The 23,711-nt window shown below is 36.5% G+C and overlaps 2 protein-coding genes across 2 annotated transcripts; one reads left to right on the plus strand and one right to left on the minus strand.

Moving 5' to 3' along the window:
• Positions 1-6,085: 6,085 nt before the first annotated feature.
• LOC118562315 lies at positions 6,086-11,113 on the plus strand. The gene is made up of 5 exons (XM_036134595.1): positions 6,086-6,240; positions 7,766-8,704; positions 8,956-9,069; positions 9,455-10,516; positions 11,081-11,113. Exons 1-5 carry the CDS (start codon positions 6,163-6,165, stop codon positions 11,111-11,113), a joined length of 2,226 nt encoding a protein of 741 aa, XP_035990488.1. The 5' UTR covers positions 6,086-6,162.
• Positions 11,114-11,486: 373 nt separating this feature from the next.
• Positions 11,487-14,166, minus strand: LOC118562320. Its single transcript, XM_036134607.1, has 2 exons — positions 13,318-14,166; positions 11,487-12,057 (listed from the first exon to the last, which is right to left on the minus strand). Exons 1-2 carry the CDS (start codon positions 14,152-14,154, stop codon positions 11,731-11,733), a joined length of 1,164 nt encoding a protein of 387 aa, XP_035990500.1. The 5' UTR covers positions 14,155-14,166; the 3' UTR covers positions 11,487-11,730.
• Between the last annotated feature and the right edge of the window lie 9,545 nt (positions 14,167-23,711).

The raw sequence follows: 23,711 nt of genomic DNA on the forward strand, positions 1-23,711 counted from the left end.
GATGTTTCTATCACTTTCTACAGTATGAATTTTTGCATTTTAATAATTTGATATTAACTTTGTTCTTTTATATCAGAGCCTCCACGGGACCCACTAGAACATGGGGACAAGTAAAAGTGAAATACAAGAATATTCTACAAAACGGTAGCCTTTAATTATTATACTTTATTTTAAAAAGGCACTTGTTATGTCAAGAGATCCAAATTTCAGTGTCATTCCTTAGACACGGGAAGTAAAGGACACGTGCAAATTGGGAATTTTAACAAAAAAAAAAAAAATCTTTATCCATAAAAATGAAAATTTTCCTTTTCCAAGTCAAACACAGTTTACACGGTAAAACTGTATTGCTCCGTGGCTAGATAATCCATCCATAGTTTTTCCTAATAAAGGTTTAAGCTGGCGCACATGCTGCTATGACAACAAGTGCAGGATGTCTTTTGAAGAACCAAACGATCCAAGATCATGCCAAATCGTCAACAATGAAATCCTGCTAACTGAGTTAGCGACGTAGGAAGAACGGACCCCTGGTCTCTAATTTACAAACACAATTTTTCGCCCCATCGATATCATATTTGGAACAATGGAGACATTCTGTATGTTACCGGCCTCAGACCTATAGGGGAAATCTGGGCCGGCACAAGCGATACACAGGCAGGATGCGCTGTGGATCTGTGAATGATGAGGAACGGACACGTTAATACGTTGTGCCTGGCTCTGCTGGCAGCGGTTTATTATTATTTCAACAATCTTAAACATTCAGTCATTCCATTTAAACACAAATATCAAACTATCCTGGCTTTGAGAATATCACAAAACATCATAACATGGGGATAGTATTCATGTCAAAATACACTGTCATAGTCTTTAACTTCAAAACAGCTCAAAATACAATTGACCTCTTAGTTTACAATATTGTTAATAACCTGAGTAATACAAACAAATACTCTTGTAAAATAAAATAAAGTGCAACGTAATAACCCATTACATGTGTCTGTCTCTGAGTGTATATGTCTTTCATTGCAAAATAAGCTTAATGTTCATCAAAATAATAACTTCCCATCACCAAAGACAGATACAAAAAAGTAAACATAAAACGGACACTATATTCTGTTTCACATGCACATCGGTACATCCCGTGTGCTCTCTGTAATCCAGCCGTTAAAGAACTAACGGTAGCCGTTATTCGACTCGGCAAAACAAAACAGATATTTATCAGAACTCGGATCAAGTTCTCTCAAAATGTTACTATAATGTCACAGACAGTTCACATTACTTTCATTTTTAAGAATGTTTAGGAATAGTTACAAATAGTACCTGTGAATGATGAGGAACGGACACGTTAATACGTTGTGCCTGGCTCTGCTGGCAGCGGTTTATTATTGATTGCGCATGCGCGGGCAGAGACTACAGAAGTTTCCTCGTTTGTTCATTCACTCACAGTAACGCCCTTTACTGACTAGGTGGTCATCGACATGTGTCAGTTAATGTTAGAAAGTTGTTCTAATCATCATAAAATAAAATAATCTTTTCAAAAATGGGGGTGTCTGTTTTAGTAAAACATTAATTCTAGACCCACTATATGTACAAACATAAATCTTTGTTCTTGGAAAATTGGTTTGAACGTGGAATCATTTTAGTTCAGCAGCTTTTCAGTCCTGATGGAGTCTTAATGTCATATTCTGAACTTCTAGAAAAGTTTGGTCTCCCCATACCTCCTAAAGAATATGCACTTGTTTTTGATGCCATCCCGTCTGGTGTCATAATGCTTTTTAAATCTTCTAGAACTTCTGTTCTGACTCCACCGGATCTGGACCCTGCTAACACTAATGTTGGTCAAATCTGTTTTTCTACTATAAAACGAAAGAACAACCGTGATATACGTCCCTTATTCCAGAAGGACATTGTCTCTGCTCCAAATGCTATTTCGTATTGGAATAACTTTGCCTCCAACCTGGACTGGGGAAAAATCTGGTGTCTTCCATCTAAATATTTGATTATTAATAAGATCAAAGAAGTATCTTTTAAGATGATCCATCGTTTTTATCCCTGTAAATTTTTCCTGCAATGATACAAAAAAGACATTGACACAAACTGTTCATTCTGCCAACTCCATGAAGAAGATCTCTGTCATTTATTCTGGTCATGTAATTTCTCATATATTTTCTGGCAAGATATTTGTACATTTATTTCCCAAACAATTCTTGATGGCTTTTCTCTTAACTATATAAATGTGTTGTTTGGATTCTTCTCTTATCTACGGAGCCCCTAAGGGGACATGGAGAAAAAAAAAAAAGGAAAGAAATCCCGACTTATTATCGCGAGATCCCGAGAAACTAAGTCGAGATCTCGAGATCCCGACTTATTATTGCGAGATCCCGACTTATTATCGCGAGATCCCGACTTATTATCTCGAGATCCCAACTTATTATCGCGAGATCCCGACTTATTATCGCGAGATCCCGACTTATTATCGCGAGATCCCGTGACATTTCTGAAAATTTTTTTTTTTTTTTTTTTTTTTTTTTTTTTTTTTTTATTATCATCATATATGACAAACAGCGTCGGCATCAGATGTACACAAATCTGAAAAACTTGAAGAAGCCGATCCAACTTGCTTCCGTACTTGCAGAGAAAACAAATACAGTAAAAATAAAAAAGAAATAAAAATAAATAAAATAATAATACAAATAATAATAAAAATAATTAGGGGTTTTCGATTAGTCTCAAATTGTTCACCATGTTATACAGTTCTGAATCTTGTTTTTTGTCCATGAATTTCAGAGATAAGAAGAGATGGCAGAGTTCCTTGTGAAAAGTGGGGAAAGATGGTTTGATTTTAAGAAAACGACATTTGTGAATGAAAAACTTACCCATGATAATTATTACATTTAGTAATCTTTCAAATATCTTTTCTTTTCTCAGAGTTCCAAAAACAATGTCTTTTATAGAAAATTCAGGTAAACTTGGAATTTTAGGGAAAAGCCAGTAGTGCACATCATCCCACAAAGCTTTGCAATACACACATTCATAAAAAAGATGTTCAGTTGACTCAATATTACCGTTACAAAAAAAACAAGTATTATCATCAATAGCAAATCGAAGTCTAAGGAATTCCTTAGAGGGGTAAACACCTGAAAAGATTTTAAAGTGGACTTCCTTGGGTTTTGGAGGAACTGGGAGATTTAAATAATTTGTTCTAATATTTACCTTTTGGTCCTTTGAAAAAAGATGTGATATAAAATTTGGATTTGATACAAAAGGAAATAAAATATTAGTAAAGCATTCCCTAATTTTTGAATTTTTCAGTTTATTATCTGTGATACTGTGCCCATTAATCAGAAGTCCAGGAAGCACAGGGGTTCTGTAATTAGGGTTCTCATAAAAGCATTTAGCTGTGCATAAAATATTTGGCGGAATAGCTTTAATAACTTTTTCAAATTTACTTTTATTTATTTGCAGGTTATATTTTGCACAGAAGTCTTCAAAAGACATAATCCCTCCATTATTTAATAAATGCATCACAGACCAAACACCTTGTTCTAGCCAATTATGGGCAAAGATTGATTTATTATTCATTTTTATGTAACGGCAATTCCATAAGGGAGTATTGTGTGGGCTATAGTTATGCTTATAAATTAATCTCCAGTATAATAAAACTTGCTGGTGAAAGAAGGAAAGTTTAACAGGCAGTTTTTTAACGTCAAAGTCACATCTAAGAAGGAAACTAATTCCGCCCAGATTTGAAAATATTTTGCTTGGAATATGGAACCATAATTTATTTTGATTTGTCAGAAAAGATCGGAGCCAATTTATTTTTAAAGTGCCATTCATACTATCAAATTCAATAGCTTGCAGGCCTCCGTCTTCAAACTGTTTAATTAAATTACCTTTTCTGATATAATGAGTTTTTTGTTTCCATATGAAGTCAAAATTCATTCTGTTGATAGATTTGATTGCTGAATTGGGTATTCCTAATGTATATGCAGGGTAGATTAGTCTGGAGATACTTTCCATTTTGGTGAGAAATATTCTTCCCAGAATAGATAAATCTCTGTGTGTCCATTTATTTAGTTGAGTTTTGCATTTTTGAAGTTTGTCCCAAATATTCAGATTTTCTAAATCAGATTTATTTTTATTTATATGCACACCCAGATATTTAACGTTGGATTTAACAGGAATACTAAAAGCAGTAGACATGGGACAGTCTTTAAGAGGCAAGATTTCACATTTGTTTAAATTTAATTTAAGACCTGAAGCATTTGAGAATGTTTCAATCAATTTGAGAATTTTGGGAATTTCATTTAGGTTATTTAAGAATATGGTTGTGTCATCAGCTAACTGACTAATAGAAAACTCTTTGCCTCCCACCGACAATTTGCCAAATTGAGCATTTTTAATTGATATGGAAAGCATTTCTGCAGCAGCAATAAACAGCAAAGGAGAGATTGGACAACCTTGTTTTATACCTTTGTTGATGTTAAATCTTTGTGAGGTACCATGTGGAAGACACACTGAACTGTTTGTATCTTTATAAAATGTTTTAATTACATTAATAAATTTTTTACCAAACCCAAATAAATGTAAAGCTTTGAACATAAATTCATGTTCTATCATATCAAAGGCTTTATAAAAGTCTAAAAATAATACAAAGCCTTCATTTTCAATTAAATGGTTATAGTCAATTAAGTCCAAAATAAGGCGAATGTTGTTATGAATAGAGCGTCCTTTTATAAATCCAGATTGAGTGTCAGAGATAATTTGGGTTATGCCTGATTTTAACCTGTTAGCAAAAATGTGTGTCAGAAGCTTGTAATCATTATTTAATAGTGTTATTGGTCTTAAATTATCAAGAAGAGTTGGATCTTTTCCGGGTTTAGGGATGAGCGTGATGACACCTTGTTTCATAGTGTGGGTTAAACAGCCATTTTCTAATAGCTCTGTAAGCATTCCAAATACAAGGGTTCTTATGTGAACCCAAAAATGTTTATAAAAGTTACTTGTTAAGCCATCGCAGCCCGGAGCTTTGTCCTTGGATAAAGCATCCAAAGCTTTATCCAATTCCTCCATGGTGATGTCTGCCTCACAAATCTGCTTAAAATTGTCATCAATTTTTGGAATTAAATGTTGAACAGAATGATAAAATGTTTCTGCCATTGAGTTATTGTATGTGGAGGAATATAAATTGCTATAAAAGGTAAAAATTTCTTTGGATATTAACTTTGAGTCAGTGCATGATTTATCATTAATTTGCAAGCAATTTATCGCATTTCTTTCCTGTCTAATTTTTTCTAATCTACAGAAATATGCAGTACTTTTCTCACCATCTTCAATCCACTTAGCTCGGGACCTTAGATATGCTCCTTTGGCTTTTTTAGTATAAAAATTATCTAACTCAGACTGTAGAATTTTTTTGTGCTTTTTGTCATCATCATTAAAAAAAGGTTTAGAGCAGATGTGACTAAGTTGTTGAATGATTTCTAATTCCTTCTCCTTGTTTTGGGTAGCTATTAATTTACTGTATTTGATTGAGATTTGGCGGACTTTAAATTAAAAAAATTCCCATTTTTCCGTGTAAGAGTTTAAATTTTTATCACCACAAATTAAATTGAGGTGCTCCAGGATGTCGTTATTAAACTTTTCATTGTTAAGTAGGGTTGAGTTAAACTTCCAGTAACCTTTGTTATGGGATTTTTTCAGTTGAGTTGTAATACTGAGTTGTATCAGGCAGTGATCAGATAAAGGTGCAGGTGAAATTCCAGCATTAACACTATTTTGCATCAGATTTCCTGAAATTAGCCAGAAGTCGATACGGGACTTAGCTGAGCCATCAGGTTTAAACCAGGAGAAGGACTGACCGCTCTGATTTGCTTCTCTCCAAGGATCCAGCAGGTTAAGGTCTAAGCAAAAGTTTTGTAAAACTACATTTATCTGATGAGATTGGAATTTAGAGGGTGATCTATCAAGCCATTCATTATAAACCATATTAAAATCTCCTCCCAATATAAAATTGTTTGTGGAATATTTATGAGCTAGTTCTTTTAGATGACTTGTTAATTCAGTCAATAAGCGTTTAGACATTTCTGAAAAATCGCGAGTTACTTTTTTGGGGGGGAAAGGCATGTTTTTATGCGGTAAACGTGGGGGAGTGTGTCTACATTGATTATGGAGGACGACTTATATCATTTTCTGCGGTCCAGAGATGTCCCAGAGGAGGATATCATGCACATGCAAAGAGACAAGGTAAATATAATCGCATAAAACATTGTTTGATAAATATCCGCTCAGTGAAAAACTACGTTTGATAGCCTTAGCATAGCTCTCAGCTCTCACGCATTGACCGTGTGACACACGCATTTCACTAACTTCACACGCTCACACGCAACACATGACATTTCACACGCAAACATGGCATTTCTCACGCATAAAAATCACAAAGCCCATCTGGGCTGCGGACGACAAAACTCCGCCTTCTGCTGAGCTGTTTCGGCTTCTTTCACAGCTTGTGGCCATCAGTAATTCCTGCTGCAGTTCATGTTAACAGAGCAGCAGGAAGAGTGATCAGAGTTATGAATAATTTTAGTCTTAACAGTGGTGAAAGTGAGCCGGTAAGGTCCTGTACCGCGTACACAGGAGGAGGGGGGGGGGGTGGAGCTGCTGCAAGATGACCAGTTAATTCAGAACCAGTCATGGCTGCACGCTGATCATAAAAACAGTTCTGCTAACCAGATGCAGTTTAAAACGCCACTTGGTCAGTTTATAAGTTTCGTTTTTATTAATTCTGCATTTTGTAACTACATGCACCGTATTTCTGTGCCTCCGCGCTTGCTCCTCTCCCCCCTCCTTTCCCTCGGAGCAGGTGCTTTCTGGGCGCCCAGAGCACACTGACGAGAGCAATAGAGATTTGTCTGGTCAGCGCGGCGACTGACTGAGAAACCTGTCGCTGTGAAAGGTGATAATGGTTATAAACTGTAACAGTCTAGAAGTGCATTGAGCTGAAAAGAGGGACACATCAGCAGCTGGATCGTGCGTAAAGACGCAGCGGGAACCTCTGTGTGCTTCAGTGTTGCTGCTGAGGGGATCATAAAGGCTTGATGAAACTCAGCCTGATTCACCAATCAGGTTATAGATTTACAATGATAAACAACCCATAGATGAATGTGTAACAGTATAATAAATCGGTTAATAATTAAAATCTACTTAATTTTATTCAGTATTATTTGAACAATTGTGTATTATTTATGTTTTAATCCATTAACTGAACAATTAAGTATTATTATTATTAAGTATTAATATGTCTCTTTCTCTTTTTAACACAAGTAATACATGTCTACTTCATTGTCTGGTGGGATAAAAATGAGATGGAGTTGACTCCACCGGCTCTTCCAGGGTCCGGTTAGCCCCGCCCCCAAACAAGCCCCGCCCCCAAATTAGCATAATCTCACTCCTAACTTTTGATAAAAGTTGAGAGGTCTGGCCTTAGGTAAGAACCGCTTTGTATTTTATCAAGAAAAACTTGTTTTATCTGTTAAAGTTTGACCACACATTCTACAATTTGTCTTCAAAAAAGGGGGTTACTATGGCAACGGCACAACAAATTATGCGACCCATAACTAGCAGCGATAGTGCTACACAAGAAGTCTTCGCATGGCTTTCTGAAATACAACTATTACTATATATATATATATATATATATATATATATATATATATATAAAAAGATGTGGATGTCTTTATTCTAATTATTTTTTTATTTTTTATGTCTCCAGGTGGACAAGGCTGTGCTGTCTATAATGACAGACGAACAGATGACCAATTACATCACTTCATATGGTGACAGAATAGCAGTTCTGTCTTTTTGTCAGCAAAGTACACTTATTGCAGAAAAAGATACTCTTCTCCAGAACTTAAGAGATAAAATTGGAGCACGGAAAATGAGATCTAGGACCAAAAGAGCTGTTTGTAGCACATCTGGTTTGTTCCAAATGCAAGGGGTGGAGATGGCAAGAGGAAGAAGTAAGGCAGCAGGGAGGAGTTCGAGAAAAATTGAAATTGGGTGGCTTCATTTTCACATTGATGAATACCAACAAGTGAGAACAAGAAATGGTGGAGGAACGAGGCATGCAACAGTGGATAAAACTACAACTGTTTCTCAAATTCTTGAAATGGGAAAGGAGCTTTTTTTTCCAGATGGGACCTCCACCAAAGGGGTAATTGAAGACTTTCTTTTTGAAGTTTGTGACTTCCAAAAAAATCGGATTTCTTTAGATGAAACAGTCGGAAGTCTTTATGAAAAAACCAAGCTGAAGCTTCTACGGTTTTACATGTGCACAAAGAAAGAAGAAACAGTTCAGTTTTCATCTGAAGAAGATTGTCAAAGTCCTGAACAACCAAATGACATGGACTCAACCCCAACAGCTAGAAAAGGATCTTTTGGTGAAATGGAGGATTGTGATGATCAAACTTTGAATCACCTAGACTCTTCCTACAACCATTCTGGAGTTGTTGATTTTACAGATCCACCTCATTCTGGATCCACACCTCGGCAGCCCCAGCCCTTCAGCTCTGAAAATTCTGGATCTGTTCCACACATGGATGAGGGAGACACGGTTGTATGGAATCCTGAAGAGGACCTAATTGGATTGGATGATGACAGTGACATAGTCGTTGTAACACTAAATTATGACAACACTGAAGAAGTTGTACAGGTAAGATCAGAAACACTTTGGCGTGATACGATTTAGATACTTATAGAAGTGATATGTGACATTTGAATTGAGGTAAAATAGTAACATATTAATTGGTAGAATTTACATAGTTTTTTTGTGATGTATTTTTAATCAACTGTGAAATAAATATCTATCTTAAGGCAAAGGTATGAATAGTTTAACACTTGTGTTGTGTGCTGTAATCAAACATAACTTTATATATTACAATACTGTACAACTTTGTCATTCAGGATGATCTCAGCAGTCCCTTTGGACACGGTTCCCCGATACTGTTGCCTTCAGCCAGGAGTCTCTTCTCATCACAAATGCAAACCAGTAATATGGAGGCAGGACAAACTGGCCAGGTGAAATGGACACAGTCAATACAACCCAGAGCTCATTTTCTCCTCTGTAATGAACAACTCAGTACCACCTTTTTTTTAAAGGTCATGCAATTATTACATCTTTTGAATTGAATACATATTTTTTTATTGAATTGAATATATATTTTTCATTTAATTGAATTGGTATTTTCTATTTAATTAAAAAAAATCATATGAAAGTATTAAAGTATAGATTAAGCAGAAGGGTTAGTGTTCCACCAGATCTTCCAAAGTTCTACAAATTAGCTTGGTAATCATAACATAGTAATGAAGAGAATATTAACAAACAAATGTCCAATCTGTTTGTAGAAATCTCATATTTGTATCTGTGTTGTTAATAATGGTTATTGCTTTATCTTTTACCCAGGACTCTGGCTTGATTCCACCCGAAGATTCTCACCCAAGTTCAAGCGGTCTACTGCCCCAATCTGTTTCAGCTGGTAACTCAGAAAATCTAGCAAACCATCTACATGTGTCAATTCGCAGGATCAAGGTTGTGGAAGATCTTTTGGCTGTGTTTATGGAAAACAACCTTTGGAATCAGACTTTAAAAATGGAGTTTGTGAATGAAAGAGCAATCGATGATGCTGGGGTATCAAGGGAGGTTTACACTGCATTTTGGGAGCAGTTTTTGGAACAGTGTGAGGGTGAAACAGAGCGAGTTCCCAGGTTGAGGCCTGACTTTTGTGAGTCTGAATGGCAAGCCATTGGACACATTTGGGTCAAAGGATTTCTAGACCATGGAGTCATTCCAGTGAGGCTATCGAAAGCTTTCATTTTAGCTTGTGTCCATGGAATTGAATCAGTGGATGATGATGTATTGATCCCATCATTTCTCAACTACCTCCCTCTAGTAGAGAGATCAGCTGTTGAGAAGGCTCTACAGGGCACCATGGATCAAGGTGATGAAGAGGACTTGCTAGACCTCTTCACAAGGATGGGGTCCCACTTCCTGCCTCCCAATGAGAACATTCAGCAGGCCATTGAAACCATGGCTCACAAGGCAATTCTTCAAGAGCCAAAGTATATATTGGATTGCTTCTCCACATCCATGGCATGTGTACAAGTGGAACTTGCTGACAAGAAAAGTCTGTTGTCTTTGTATGAAAAAAAGAAGGCCTCAGGTAAAAGACTGTTACAGCTGTTTGAATCAGCAAATGTGACGCTGTCCCAGAGAGAACAGACAACCTTTAACCACCTTCAACGTTTTGTAAAAAATGCTGATGAAGACAAGGCTGAAAAAATACTGCGTTTCTGCACCGGCTCTTCTGTAATCTGTGTTGACAAAATTCTCATTTGTTTCAACACTGAAACTGGGCTTAATAGAAGGCCTGTTGCTCACACCTGTGGAGCTACCCTAGAACTTCCTTGCACTTATAGTTCTTACCCAGACTTTCGCACAGAGTTCGACAACATCCTCTCCAGTAATGTTGGAAATTTTGAATGCAGTTTTTTTTTTCTTCTAAATTTCATATTTAAATATTTAATGCATTCAGTCATATAGCAATTGATTTTATGTTTTCATGGTTTGGCTGTATGTTTTTGTTACTTTACATTTCAATTGTATTTATTTTCAAAGATACCTTGTGAATAATACAAATTAATGTAAAAATTACTTTTCCGCAAGATTTTAAGATCTTGTTTTAAGTAAATAATTCCTTAATATTGATTAAAAAGTACTGTTTATATTGGAAGATTATTTAACTTATAACAAGATATTTTTCCTATAAGTTAATTTATCTGCCAATAGAGCAAGTACTTTCTCATCAATATTAAAGAATTACTTACTTAAAACGCTATGTGTTGCTGAAAAGTTACTTTTAAGTTAATTTGTGTTATTTTAAGTGTAATAGGATATTTTCACTAGAAACTAGACCAGAATTACTTGTTAAGATTTTGTTTTTCAATGTATGAAGAAGTGCTCCTTTGATTTTATCATATTCTAACCCCTTTTTTTGTAATTAAACAGAAATGTGTTCTCATTTCTTTCAAGATGCTGTACTACAAGACAGATCTGTTGATGTAGCCTCTGTGCAATGTTGCTTTAAGCAGAGTTTGTTCTTTCAGTAAGGTTTACTGTTTAAGCTTTTAGATGTTTTTACAGATTTTTTAAAAAGTTCATAATTGTGTTTACAACCCTTAACTTCAGAGGCAAGAAATATGCATTTTGCTTTGTATCATGTTGATTGTTTCAAATACTTTTCCTTTCTTTATAGCATTTCAAATTTTAAAAAGTTAATTAATGCAACATTTATTTTAAAAATAGAATGGCAGGACAGAGTTTATCACTTAAAAGAAGCATTTTGTTTTGATCACAGAATTACATTTTCAGATAAATATTATTTATACTAAATACCCTTATTTTCCTTTTATGTTTATCTTTGTTTGACAAGTAAGTATTTGCTTTCACAGAGTTTATTTTGATCTGAAACAGATATTGCATATTTACAAAATGGTTAGAAGCAGTTGAATAAACTGGCAGTTCATGAAACTCAAATGAACAATACATTTCTTCATTGTCCCTTCTAGAGAACATAATGAAATACTTTTGAAAGAAAAGAAACAGTTTGTTTACATCTGCATGCCATTCTAAGTGGGCTTGTAAAGGTGCTGAAAAATGTTCTTGCTTGCAGTCAGCACATTTTAAAGTGATGCAATGATTGCCTCTCTTAGATGCATATACAAGTTCAAAGCCTGGTAAGCGTCTGTGGGTAAGGTCAGATGGGACTCTGCCATAAGGATGTTGCAGAGGTCAAAGACATCTGGATCACATGGTTTGGTCAGTCGAGAAATGCACTCATTTTTGCATACTTCAACATGTTCCTCTTCAACAAGGCAAAGAAAGTCTCTTGTCCTGTAGAGCTCAGGTAATGCATACATCACATTGGGTCGACCACTGGGGACATTTCTGTTGTTTGATGGCCTGATGGAGTGTGCATTCCAAACCTGGGCAGTATCATCCAGCTCATCCTGTCACAAAGAACACATGAATATGAGAATCATACACACTCATCTGTTTTAAAATTAGTAAATTATAAGAGTCATAAATAGGGATAGGAATTCCTAAAAACTTTGCAATACCAATTTCATTATGATTATTAATTATTGATTTTATTTTCATCAATTCTCAATGAGTTAGAGAATAAAGTCCTTAATTTAAAATTTGCACCATGTTGTATTCAATTCAAACAAAACTGAAAGTGGCTTAAAAAAGAAGAATCCTGCAGTTAGACTACAATTTTAACATGAAATTCAACTTTTTGCACATCAACAATGTTTGCAAACACAATTTTGCATGTTTCACATCTCAGGAAAAATCTTTCAAGACTTACAGTGTCTCCAGCTATGGTTAAACACATTATTATATGTGTATTGTTATTTAAACATCTGAGAAAGCTAAGCAAATTCAAGTATGCAAGATCAAATCATGGTCATACTGATTTATTTAGTCCACTGCTTAAACTAGTGGACTTAACACATAGCATTTATGTGTTAATGAAAATGATGTCTTGCTTACAGCTAAGGAAAATATAACATTTTAGATTAGAATATTACATCACACCAATAAAAACACTAAACTCCTGCTTTAAGGTTATTTTAAAGTGCTTTTAATTTGACAGTACTCATCCCAAATTCTAATTTATTGAATATGACTGTACATATAACTGAGATTGAGACTATTCATACAGTACAGAGCTGATATTAAAACAATAACCTTGATATGGAAGCATCTAAAGTTGCCTGGCAGAAGAGCCAGAGTCCATTCCTCCCCCAGGGACCCTCAGACCTCCCTGAGGATCACGGCTAAGCAACATGTCAAACACTTTACATTCAATAGTCATTTGCATGATGTGTGTTAATTTGGGACGTTGGAAGGATTTGTTCCCTTTATTGTGATTCAAGCTTTGTTTGGGTCCTAGTCTTTTTTTGTAGAATATAACCACACTTTGGAACCCATAATGTGTCCTCGGTCCAAAGTAGACTGATCTCGCTATTCTGTTGAGTTCTCCAGAGTTCTGGTATGACTTTATTATTTGATCTGAATGTCAAATGAACTACGTTGGGACTATTTGTTTGGAAACACAGCGGATGCGTGTGCGAGCACCGGCCACCGGCTCTTGCTGCAGTTAAGTTGCGCAGCATCCGCTGTGTTTAAAAACAAGTAATCCCTCTAGGATCTCAGTTTGCTATTATTATCCAAACATAAATAAATTATTAAGATTAACTCACCTGTATGATCCCCATGCAGCAAAACTGAAGAAGGTTTTTGTCTAAAAATCCACCATCAAAGTAACCGTTGTCTCTGATGTCTCCAAAAAGGGACAACCAGAACTCCACACACTGGTTACGAAGGAAACGCCACCAATATTCAATTCTTTGATTAGCTGTACTTGCTCCTTCCAGGTAACTGTCAAGGGTCTCGTTTGGTTCCGTTGGTACAAGGAAACGCTGGAAACTTCTCACATGGCCATTTTCGGTTCCAAGATCACCACGTACAACTCTAGGGCAGCCATTTAAACGCTGCACCGCTTCGATGTAATACCCCCCGATCACCTTTGGATTACTACTTGTTGTGTAAGCATTAAGCCAGATTATTTTTCTTGAAAACCCATCAATACTTGCGTTGATGCATATTCCATATGGTTTAAGTTTGTCGTAGGAGTCCATGTGCCAGATGAAGTTTGGTCCCTTTGAAAAGTAATTTCTCCGTCTGAGACGTCTTGCCTGCCTCAGTGCCACCCCTTGGGGATCCAATTCCTTCAACACAAAGCGCACATCTTCTTTTCTCACACGAAGTCCATGCTCTCTGCATTTAGCGTACATCCATCGGTAACCGTGAAGCTGTCCAGAGGACTGTAGCTGGTTATTAATGAATTCTACCAAAACTGCCAAGTCGGAAAAGGACTTGCGCCGAATGAGTCCCCGCGCTCTGAAAACTCTCTTCAGATGTCTCTCACTAATACTAAATCCATGTCTGCTGTCAAGCACTGATTTAATGTGTTTATACTCAAGCCCAAGCTCGAAATAAAAATCTATATATCTACCCCATGGGTGGGTGTCCTCCATCACTGTGATTAGGTCATTATGTACTGAAAAAAAAAAAAAAAAAAAAAAAAGGTCGTTATGTACTGATGTCGGGATCTCGCGATAATAAGTCGGGATCTCGCGATAATAAGTCGGGATCTCGCGATAATAAGTCGGGATCTCGCGATAATAAGTCGGGATCTCGAGATAATAAGTCGGGATCTCGCGATAATAAGTCGGGATCTCGCGATAATAAGTCGGGATCTCGCGATAATAAGTCGGGATCTCGAGATCTCGACTTAGTTTCTCGGGATCTCGCGATAATAAGTCGGGATTTCTTTCCTTTTATTTTTTTCTCCATGTCCCCTTAGGGGCTCCGTACTTATCCCACTAATAAAACAAAAAAAATATTATCAATTTATATATTATCAATCTAATTTTATTCGTTGCCAAATATCATGTACATAAATCTAAATTTTCAAATCAGAAACCTCGCTTTGCAGCAGTGGCGTCGCCAGCCGATAGACCCTTTTCACATGACGTCACTGTGAAAAGGGTCTATTTTGCCGGGGCTTCAGCCCCGAATGTTTTGAGTCAAGCCCCGAATGTAATGACTGTCACGCTGTACTTTTTTATTTTTTTAACCTCCGAGTGGCCATCATTCTTTTAGTACAATCTTTGATGTGTCAGTCATACAATTCAACCAATCAAATCAACGACTGAAGACAACCTGCTAGCCAATTACAGCTGGAGAGGGGCGGGTCGCTGGGTCAGACAACAGTCTTCAGAGAGAAGCCGTGGTTCGGCAGTGTTCCCAGTCGGTGTCGGTAGAGCGGGATGGATATTCGGTCTGATTACCAAATAATTACAAGAAGAGACAAAGAAGCAAGCGACACCTGAAAGCAGCGCTATTAATTTCTGTTTGAAACGTCAGCATTGAAGTCAACACTGGAGTAAACATGGACGCTAGGAGAGTTAGCTATGAGAGCTAGGAGCACAAGAAGCTGAACCCAGCAGGTTAACTGCTAAACTGAAGAAACTTGGGTTACTTGCAGGCAGAAGGGAACTCTGCCTTGTTCTGATCCTTGTGCTCCTAGCTGTTGTAATTACAGAACCTCTGCTAGTGTGAATTTTTGTTTCAGTCAGTGTTCAGCCTGACACCATTGCTCATGGTTATGTATTTTTTTTTTTTTTTTTTTTTTTTTTTTTTTTTTTTTATTAATATATCAAACAAATAGTGTACAAAGACTCGTTGAGGTACAAACATTACAACATGGGTAGAAAACGTTTTCAAAAAATGGGTCTAAACAATAAGAACAGATACATAAACAATAAGGCCAATGAAAGATTATGGAGCAAGATTCAAAACAAAAGAAATGTAGAAATACTGGCAGTTACTTTTTTGGCAGATACAGATTTCAAATGTTTCAGTGAGGTGTAATACAGTTTAAATTGGTTAAGAAAAAAATCAAAACAAGGAGTAGAACCTCTCCATTTACAGCAATGTATATGATATTTGACAAGAAGGAATACAATATTAACCATATCTGATATTTTACTATCAAGGTCATCAACATAATACAATATGTGAGTGATGGTTATTTCTGGGATGTCCTCAATTTTAAGGGACAACCAATTTTTAATGTCTCTCCATAGTTTAAAGGAAAAAGGACAGGAAAAAAAGAGATGATTAAGGGATTCATCCGGAGATTCACAAAAGGCACAGCATGTTAAGTCAAATTTAAATCTTTTGTGCAAAAATTCTGCCACTGGGTAAATATTGTGAGAGATTTTAAAATGAGTCTCTTTAACCTTTGGTGAAACCGGCCATTTAACATACTTAGAGAACGCCTTCTCAAATATAGGCAAATTGGTTGTTTTCAAAAAACTGTTAGAGTAATCATTAAATAATTTGGATTTGAAGGCAGTCACAAGCATCGCATTATTACATTTTTTATCAGTCACAGAATATTCTCCGATTTTCAATTTGGGTAAAGATGGATTAACATTTGAATATGTTAAGGTGTTTTGGATGAGATGGATCAGAGCGACAGGAATAGCTTTGCATACTTTTAGATATTCATTACAAGTACAGTACAGATTAAATTTGTTGGTAAAATCTCTATGATTTAGCAAAACACCATTGCTGTCCATTAAATCAGTTACAAACAAAATACCTTTTTCATACCAGTCAATTTTAAAAATAGATTTTCTATTTATTAATATTGATCTGTTATTCCACACTACGGATCCATGAGGGGTAAAGTTGTGAGTAAATATCATCTTCCAAAAATGTAAAACTTGTTTATGAAAGTTAGACAGCGAAATGTTAATTTTGGTTAATTCAAAATCACATTTAAGCAAGAAATCCAAGCCACCAAGCTTTTTAAATATAGATTTAGGAATATGAAACCACATTGAATTGGAATGAGACAAAAAGGTCTTTAGCCAATTTATCCTAAATGAACCAACCAAAGCCTCAAAATCTAAAGCTCTAATACCACCTTTATCATAATCTTTAACGAGATGTGATCGTCGTAGATAGTGAGTTTTATTCCTCCAGATAAATTGAAAGATTATTGAATTGGCTTTTCTAATATTTTTGTCAGAAATAAAAGCAGAATGGCATGGATAAATTAATTTAGATACTCCTTCAGCTTTGGATAAAAGAGTTCGTCCAAAAATAGTCAGATCTCTCGTTAACCAATGACTCAAAGATCTCTTCATGCCATTTAAGCAACTACCAATGTTTTCCTCCTCTCTTCTAATAACATTTTTCGAAATTAATATTCCCAGGTATTTAACTTCGGACTTAACTGTAATAGAGGCAAGAGACGCCTCAGAGCTGGAATGGATCGGCAAAAGTTCGCATTTATTAATATTGAGAGACAGACCAGACGCTTTGGAAAACTTTGAAATGGATTTAAGCGCAACGTCTACCATAGTTTTATCTCTTAGAAAAATTGTTGTGTCATCAGCAAATTGACTTATTTTGAATTCCCTGTCAAAAACTTTGATTCCATGAAAATTTGAATTTTTCATAATTAGTAAGGTAAGCATTTGCGTTGTTAGTATAAATAATTTAGGTGAAATTGGGCAACCCTGTCTGATTCCTCTTGACATAGAGAAACTAGGTGTCATACTCGTTCCCAAGGAAACTGAACTACTTATATCACTGTAAAATAACCTAATTATGTTACAAAAGTTTTCCCCAAAGCCAAAATATTTTAAGGTTTTTATTATAAAGCAATGTTCCAGTGAGTCAAAAGCCTTAAAGAAATCCAGAAATAAAATAAAACTGTCACTATCAATAAAGTTCCGATAATCAATCATATCAAAAATCAGTCTAGTATGATGATGGATATTTCTTCCCTTTAAAAAGGCTGACTGGCACTCATTAATAATCGAACCTAATCCACTGTTTAAGCGATTGGCATAAACAAGAGCTAAAATTTTGTAGTCTGTACATAAAAGAGTGATCGGTCTCCAATTGTCCAGTGATAAAGGATCTTTGTTGGCTTTGGGGATCAGAGTAATCAAACCTCGCTTCATAGTGGGAGAAAGATTATTGTTTGAAATGCATTCCAGCAGGGCCTCAAATAATAGTTTTCGTAAATCTTTCCAAAAGAAAGTATAAAATTCTGTAGTTAACCCGTCTAGGCCTGGAGATTTACCCTTTGCCATTTTTTGTATTGCTACGTCAAGCTCTTCAATTCTTAAGTCATCTTCCATAACATTTTTAAAATCAAGATTAATTTTTTCAACAGAATCCTGAATTTCATCGAAAAAAGACTGGCAGTTGGATTCCGAATACTTAGAACAATAAAGATTGCTATAAAAATGTTTAACTGTGGCATGTATTAAATCCAGGTCTTCAGTGATATTACCATTAATAATTAGTTTCTGAATCTTCTTTTTGGACTGTCTCTGCTTCTCAAGATTGAAAAAATATGAAGAGTTCTTTTCCCCGTCTTCAATCCACCGAGCCCTGGAGCGAATGAAAGCCCCCCTAGCTTTATCTAGAAAAACATCATCTAGTTGAGATTTGAAAACATCGAGCTGACTCAGCTCCTCAGACGATAAAACTGGTTTTGAACATAGAGAATTAATATTGCCAATAAGTTGGGATTGTTTCTGTCTCCTCAGTTTTGAAGCAAGTTTGCCTGTCTTTATCGCTGTAGTCCTGACATTAAATTTGAACCATTCCCACTTATTTAAGGGCGACAGATCCATTATTGAGATATCCTGAAGAAGTTTCAGAACTTCTGCACAAAACCTTTTATTATTCAGTAGATTACTATTAAATTTCCAAGTTAAATTTGAAGGTGGTTTCGATTTACTTAAGGAGAGAAGCAAGGTGACTGAACAATGATCTGTTAGAGGAGCGGCTGAGATTTCACAGCTTGAAATATTATTTAACATATTATGAGGGATTAACCAGTAATCTAGCCTAGAGCTCTGGCCATTTCCAGAAGGATTGAACCAGGAGTATTGTCTGGTATCAGGATTTCTAATCCTCCAGCAGTCTGTCAAATTTGTATTAGAGGTCAAGTTTACAAAAATATCGTCGTATATATGGTGCTGCCCCCGAGAGGGGAGACGATCAATCGATCCATCTGGAGTTACATTGAAATCTCCACCCAAAACAACCTGATCAGTGGCATATTTTGTTTTCCATTGTTTTATCATTTCTCCGATGTCAGCAAAAAATATACTATTCGTCGCTTTAATATTATATCCATATACACACACCAGAATTATCTTATTTCCACCAATCTCCACTATTACAGTTACCCAGTGGCCATTTGTATCACTGATATGCTCCAACAAAGAACCTGGGAATTTATGAAACATAATCATAACCCCAGCAGAATGTGAAGTACCATGACTGAAATAAATATGGTCACCCCATTGAAGTTTCCAAAATTTAGCCTCCTCATTGGATGAATGAGTTTCCTGCAGAAAAAAACAATTTGCCTTTTGCTCTTTGCAATAAAGAAAAGTAGCCTTACGTTTGACATTATTTTTCAACCCCCTAGCATTAAGTGAAAGTAAAGACAACATGAAATAAACACAGTAGTTGTGCAAAAACTAAGCTCAGGAACGATGAGCAGGAATGAGATAACAGCCAATAACAATTATAAGGAAAAGTGCAATAGCCCTTTAAACAAATACGAACATATTATGCCATACCAGTGGCAGTAAAGAGGCACGGTGGAGTACTTAGTCAGGGTCCACTCTTCGATTATCGATCAGAGCGAAACCTTCCTTCAAATAGGCACGTTTGCCACGGCTCCTGGCTTCCTGAACCAGGGGCCACAGTTTAGCCCGGGCGACCCTGTCCTCCTTGGAAAAGTCCTCTCTGAAGCTGATGTGCATTTCTTTACAAACGTTAGCATCTTTGGATTTTTTCCAGACCTCATCTCGCATGGTTCGTAACCCGAACTGGACAATGACGGCTCTGGGAAGGTTGTTAGCCGAAGCGGCGTCGGCTTTTTTCCCCAATCTGTGAACGGTGTCGACCGTATCCCGAAGCCTATCCACGGAGACAGGAATGATCCTCGTGAGGATCCCGATGATGGAATTCCGTATGTTTTCATCATCTTTCTCAGGCAGTCCAGTCACTCTCAGGTTCCAGCGTCTCTTGTAACGAGCATGGTCCTCACAGGAGATCCTCAGCGCTGTGTTTTCTTTTTTGAGAAGGTTCACCGTAGCTTGAAGCTCTGCTATGGCTTTCTTATTTACATCAATGGCGACAGTATTAGCTTCAATACGTTTTTCAATACTTCTCAAAATTTCAGTCTGATTATCCATCTTTGTATTAAGCTCTCCTATCGCTCGAAGAATAGCGTTCGCTGTGTCTTCCTTACATTCAGTCTCCTGTAGCTTCATTTTCTTTTTAGTTTTGTTCTTAATAGGTGTATGCTCCCGGTTTACCTTTTGATCTTTACAAGAAGGATCAGTCGCGGCCCCAGTCAACTCCATTTCTTCAATAACATCATCATCGCAAGCCTCTTGAAGAGCCGACCGGCTGTAGTCGTGGTCAGACATGCTTGCCTCCGTATACAAATTCACAGACGGTGAAAAAAGCAACAGGAAGGCTGAATTCGTTTCAAAAAGTTGTTAAACTAAGGACAAAAACCCCAAGGCGCTCTAAGACAGGGGCTAAAGCACAAAACAAGGTTAAATTTTGGCTAAAAAAAGACTGTATGCTAGAGCCTGCAAAAACACCACCTCTCACTCCGCCATCTTGGGACCTCCGCTCATGGTTATGTATGCTAATGCTTGACCTGAGTGCAGACACAGCTCTACAGGATGCTGTATCTCACTTAGTTTCCAGCATAAAACCTGCCCAACTAAAAAGGAAAAAATAACAAGCCCAAATATCAGACTCTCTGATGTTAAAAGTACAGAAGCATTAAACACACAAAGACATGCCACAATGTACACAAAATGTACAATCAGTCAACCAAATAACAAACAAGATCGCTTTAACAATCATGATATATCAACCGAGGGGGGGGAACAAAACTTTTATAAATAGCTTCCCAACACGAATAATAAATCTATCTTGATATAAACTTAATTTCTCTTATAGAATATAGCTCAATCACAAATTTCTCTTTCACACAGCCATGAAATATTTTTAAGTTGATCAGTAGAACTGAACCCCTCTCGAGTGTGTACATTGACCAATACAATTTCATAGTGACACTTGATTAACCATTATTCTTTCCTTGTTTTATTATAACAATCAATATGATTCATTATAACTATTATTCATTCATGATGTCAGATTCCACTTATTTAAAAAATAAATTGACCAGTAAAATGAGTTCAATGAGATGGCATTTTATTAAAAGGGTTTTAGTTTTCTTCCAGACATAGACAACTATTTTGAAATATATTTTGTTAGAAATTCTTTCTAACAAATTCCCAAATTTTGTACAACCTGCCCATGAGCTATTTTTGTTCCACCTCAATGTGTTCAAAAGAAGCTTAATCTGGTTGAAACATGTCTAATTTGGTAACACAGAAAACAGTGTTGCTTTTGTTTTGTTAGATTTTTTTAGATTTTGGGATTTTATTGAGTTTCTTGCTTAGTACTGAAGTCGTCACAGAGACACTGTTCAGCCTGAAGCATATAAAATGATTTTTTTTTTCAATTTGTATATGATGAACAATGAGAGTGAGAAAAAGATCTTTACATCATATAAAGATGATCTACCATCAAGATCAACATTCATGCAGGAAATGAAGTTGTGGCACACAAAGTGGTCATCATCAGTGGAAAAACCCAGCTCTCTCCCTGAAATTCTAAGGATAACAAATATGAAGGTCTGCCCAAACATTTCTATGATTCTTAACCTTCTGTCAGTTCTACCTGTTACCAGTGCTTCTGTGGAACGTGCTAACTTGGGCCTTAAAGCAGTGAAAACTTTGCTAAGGTCGACTATGGGACAGGAAAGGTTTGTGGCTTTGCTACTATGTATGTCCACAAGGACATTCATTTAGACATCAACAAAATCATAGACATATTTATCCAGAAGCATCCCAGAAGGTTGACATTCATAAACCCATTATCATCTTCATCATAAAGTTGAAGGTGTTGTAGAAGAGAACAATATTCTTTGTCAAGTTTTACTGTTCTATTATAGGCTTATGGCTTAACATCACCATACATGTTCATTGGTTTAACTTACTTTAAAGTTTTTTTTCTCAATAAAGTTTATCTGGTTAAAATATGTTCAAAACTCCTTTATCACTTGAACCATAACAAACTGTTCTAAGTCCTTGGGTGTTTAAATTTCGTTTTACTAAATAAAAATCATTTCTGGAAATAAAGAAAATTAGTTTGATTAATTTTTAAGGATGTTTCTTCAAACTACTTTTTAACCTTGTGCATGCTGTAAAAACCGAGAGATTTTGGCTTAAAAATCCTTTTTCATTTGCAATAATGTAATCATCCATTAAAATGATTATCAATTCAAAAACCCTTAGATGAATAATTAGGGTATGTATAGACAACAGCAAGTGATGAGAGTAATATAACAAATATAGAAGGACACACCAGATAGATGTGTTTTGCATAATGTTAAAGATGTATTTTGACTGAAAGTAAATTGTTACTTTAATAATAATAATAAAAAAAAAAAACACTTTGAGTGATCCTGTATTTACATAAAATGGTCTGGGCTAAGCCCCGGATGTCCTTCAAAGCTGGAAACGCCCCTGCCGGGGACAGGTGGTCCAAACCGGGGACAGTCCCCGGAAATCGGGGACGTCTGGTCACCCTAACGTAAAAGCAGGGAGAATCGTTGGTTTGTTGTTGGCGGGCTAGCGCTTAGCTCTCCAGCTATGAGCTAACCAACAGCGTGTGGAGGGAATGCTTGAGGTTTCTGCGGCCTAGCAGAAACACGCATGTGTGGTCGGGACCGATGTCCATTCAATATCGCTCAGCTTGTCTGGTGAGGGGAGGCATCCACCGTCTTGCGTCTGCTCTCCTGTAACAGCTGACAAAATTGAACAAAGCTGTTTCGGCAATCTGTACTTGGCGGCTGGTTTGCTCAGCAGTCAGAGTGAAACTTAGCTCTGTTGCAGTGTGTTGTTTATCTGGATTCAGTCAGGTCCTCAGCTTCCCCTTGGTCATTCCATTGAAGCAGCAGGTGAGTTCAGCAGACCCTGGGTTATGGGGAAAGATAGCTTTCTAAATAGATTTGTACATAAAAGCATAGTTGTGTCCATATCAGTCAGAAGTTGTGCATAACAAACATTTGTAAACTCATAATAATTTAAATCACATTCAAAAGATACAACATACGGTTTAAATAGTTACAACTTCAATAACTAATAAATACAAATTTCAAGTTTAAATTTGTGCTTTACTCTTTATGAACACAAACAGCAGTGGCTGCTTGAGAATACGGATTTTTTCTTTGAGAATACAAATTCACAACAGTGGTCTGACGTCACGGTTTCCAAGGCTAATTAATGGAGCACAGAGTGCGAAGATAGGAGCCGCGCATGCGTTCTTCAGACTGACCGTCTCAGAATGCACCGCGGCTGCAGCTTCATTCCAGACAGCGCAGAGTGTCTGATCCATACTCCATTCTGGAAGGTGGCGGCAATGCACCTATAAGTTGTTTTCCAAAAGCCATTAAAAACAAGAGAAGAAGAAGAAGAAGAAGAAGAAGAAGACAGTGCAGAGATCACAGTGGTAAGTTGAACACTCCATTTTCTGCTGCTGTTGTTCTTCAAAAGTACGTTTTCAGATTTTTTGAGGCGAGAATAATATACTTTTAAGCTTCCCAATTTACAGAGTTGGTGCGTAATTTAAAAAAAAGAGTCTGATTTATTTGTTTTGTGTTTATCAGACTGACGCGTGTTGCTTTATTAACTCAATAATTGCTGGAATAAATTGTAAATGGATGACAGCAGCATAGAAAATAGGGGTGGACGATAATTTAATAACAATATATATCAGTCGAAAGACGTGTGGCACAATAAGGGAAAAAAGGATCGATAAAAGTTGGTGAGACAGTTTTCCTTACTTCCTTTTAACCTAGTTGATGCTACAGTCACTGCTTCCTCTCAACCAA

The sequence above is a fragment of the Fundulus heteroclitus genome, unplaced genomic scaffold, assembly GCF_011125445.2.
Source record: "Fundulus heteroclitus isolate FHET01 unplaced genomic scaffold, MU-UCD_Fhet_4.1 scaffold_86, whole genome shotgun sequence".
Classification (NCBI taxonomy): Eukaryota; Metazoa; Chordata; class Actinopteri; order Cyprinodontiformes; family Fundulidae; genus Fundulus; species Fundulus heteroclitus.

What these genes read in the sequence shown, in the direction of transcription:
- LOC118562315 (XM_036134595.1), top strand. Translation starts at nt 6,163, where the DNA reads ATGGAGGACGACTTATATCATTTTCTGCGGTCCAGAGATGTCCCAGAG. An exon ending in TGCACATGCAAAGAGACAAG is followed by an intron (nt 6,241 to 7,765) that starts GTAAATATAATC and finishes TTATGTCTCCAG; the next exon opens with GTGGACAAGGCTGTGCTGTC. An exon ending in ACACTGAAGAAGTTGTACAG is followed by an intron (nt 8,705 to 8,955) that starts GTAAGATCAGAA and finishes TTTGTCATTCAG; the next exon opens with GATGATCTCAGCAGTCCCTT.
- LOC118562320 (XM_036134607.1), bottom strand. Translation starts at nt 14,154, where the DNA reads ATGGAGGACACCCACCCATGGGGTAGATATATAGATTTTTATTTCGAG. An exon ending in GCTGCATGGGGATCATACAG is followed by an intron (nt 12,058 to 13,317) that starts GTGAGTTAATCT and finishes TCTTTGTGACAG; the next exon opens with GATGAGCTGGATGATACTGC.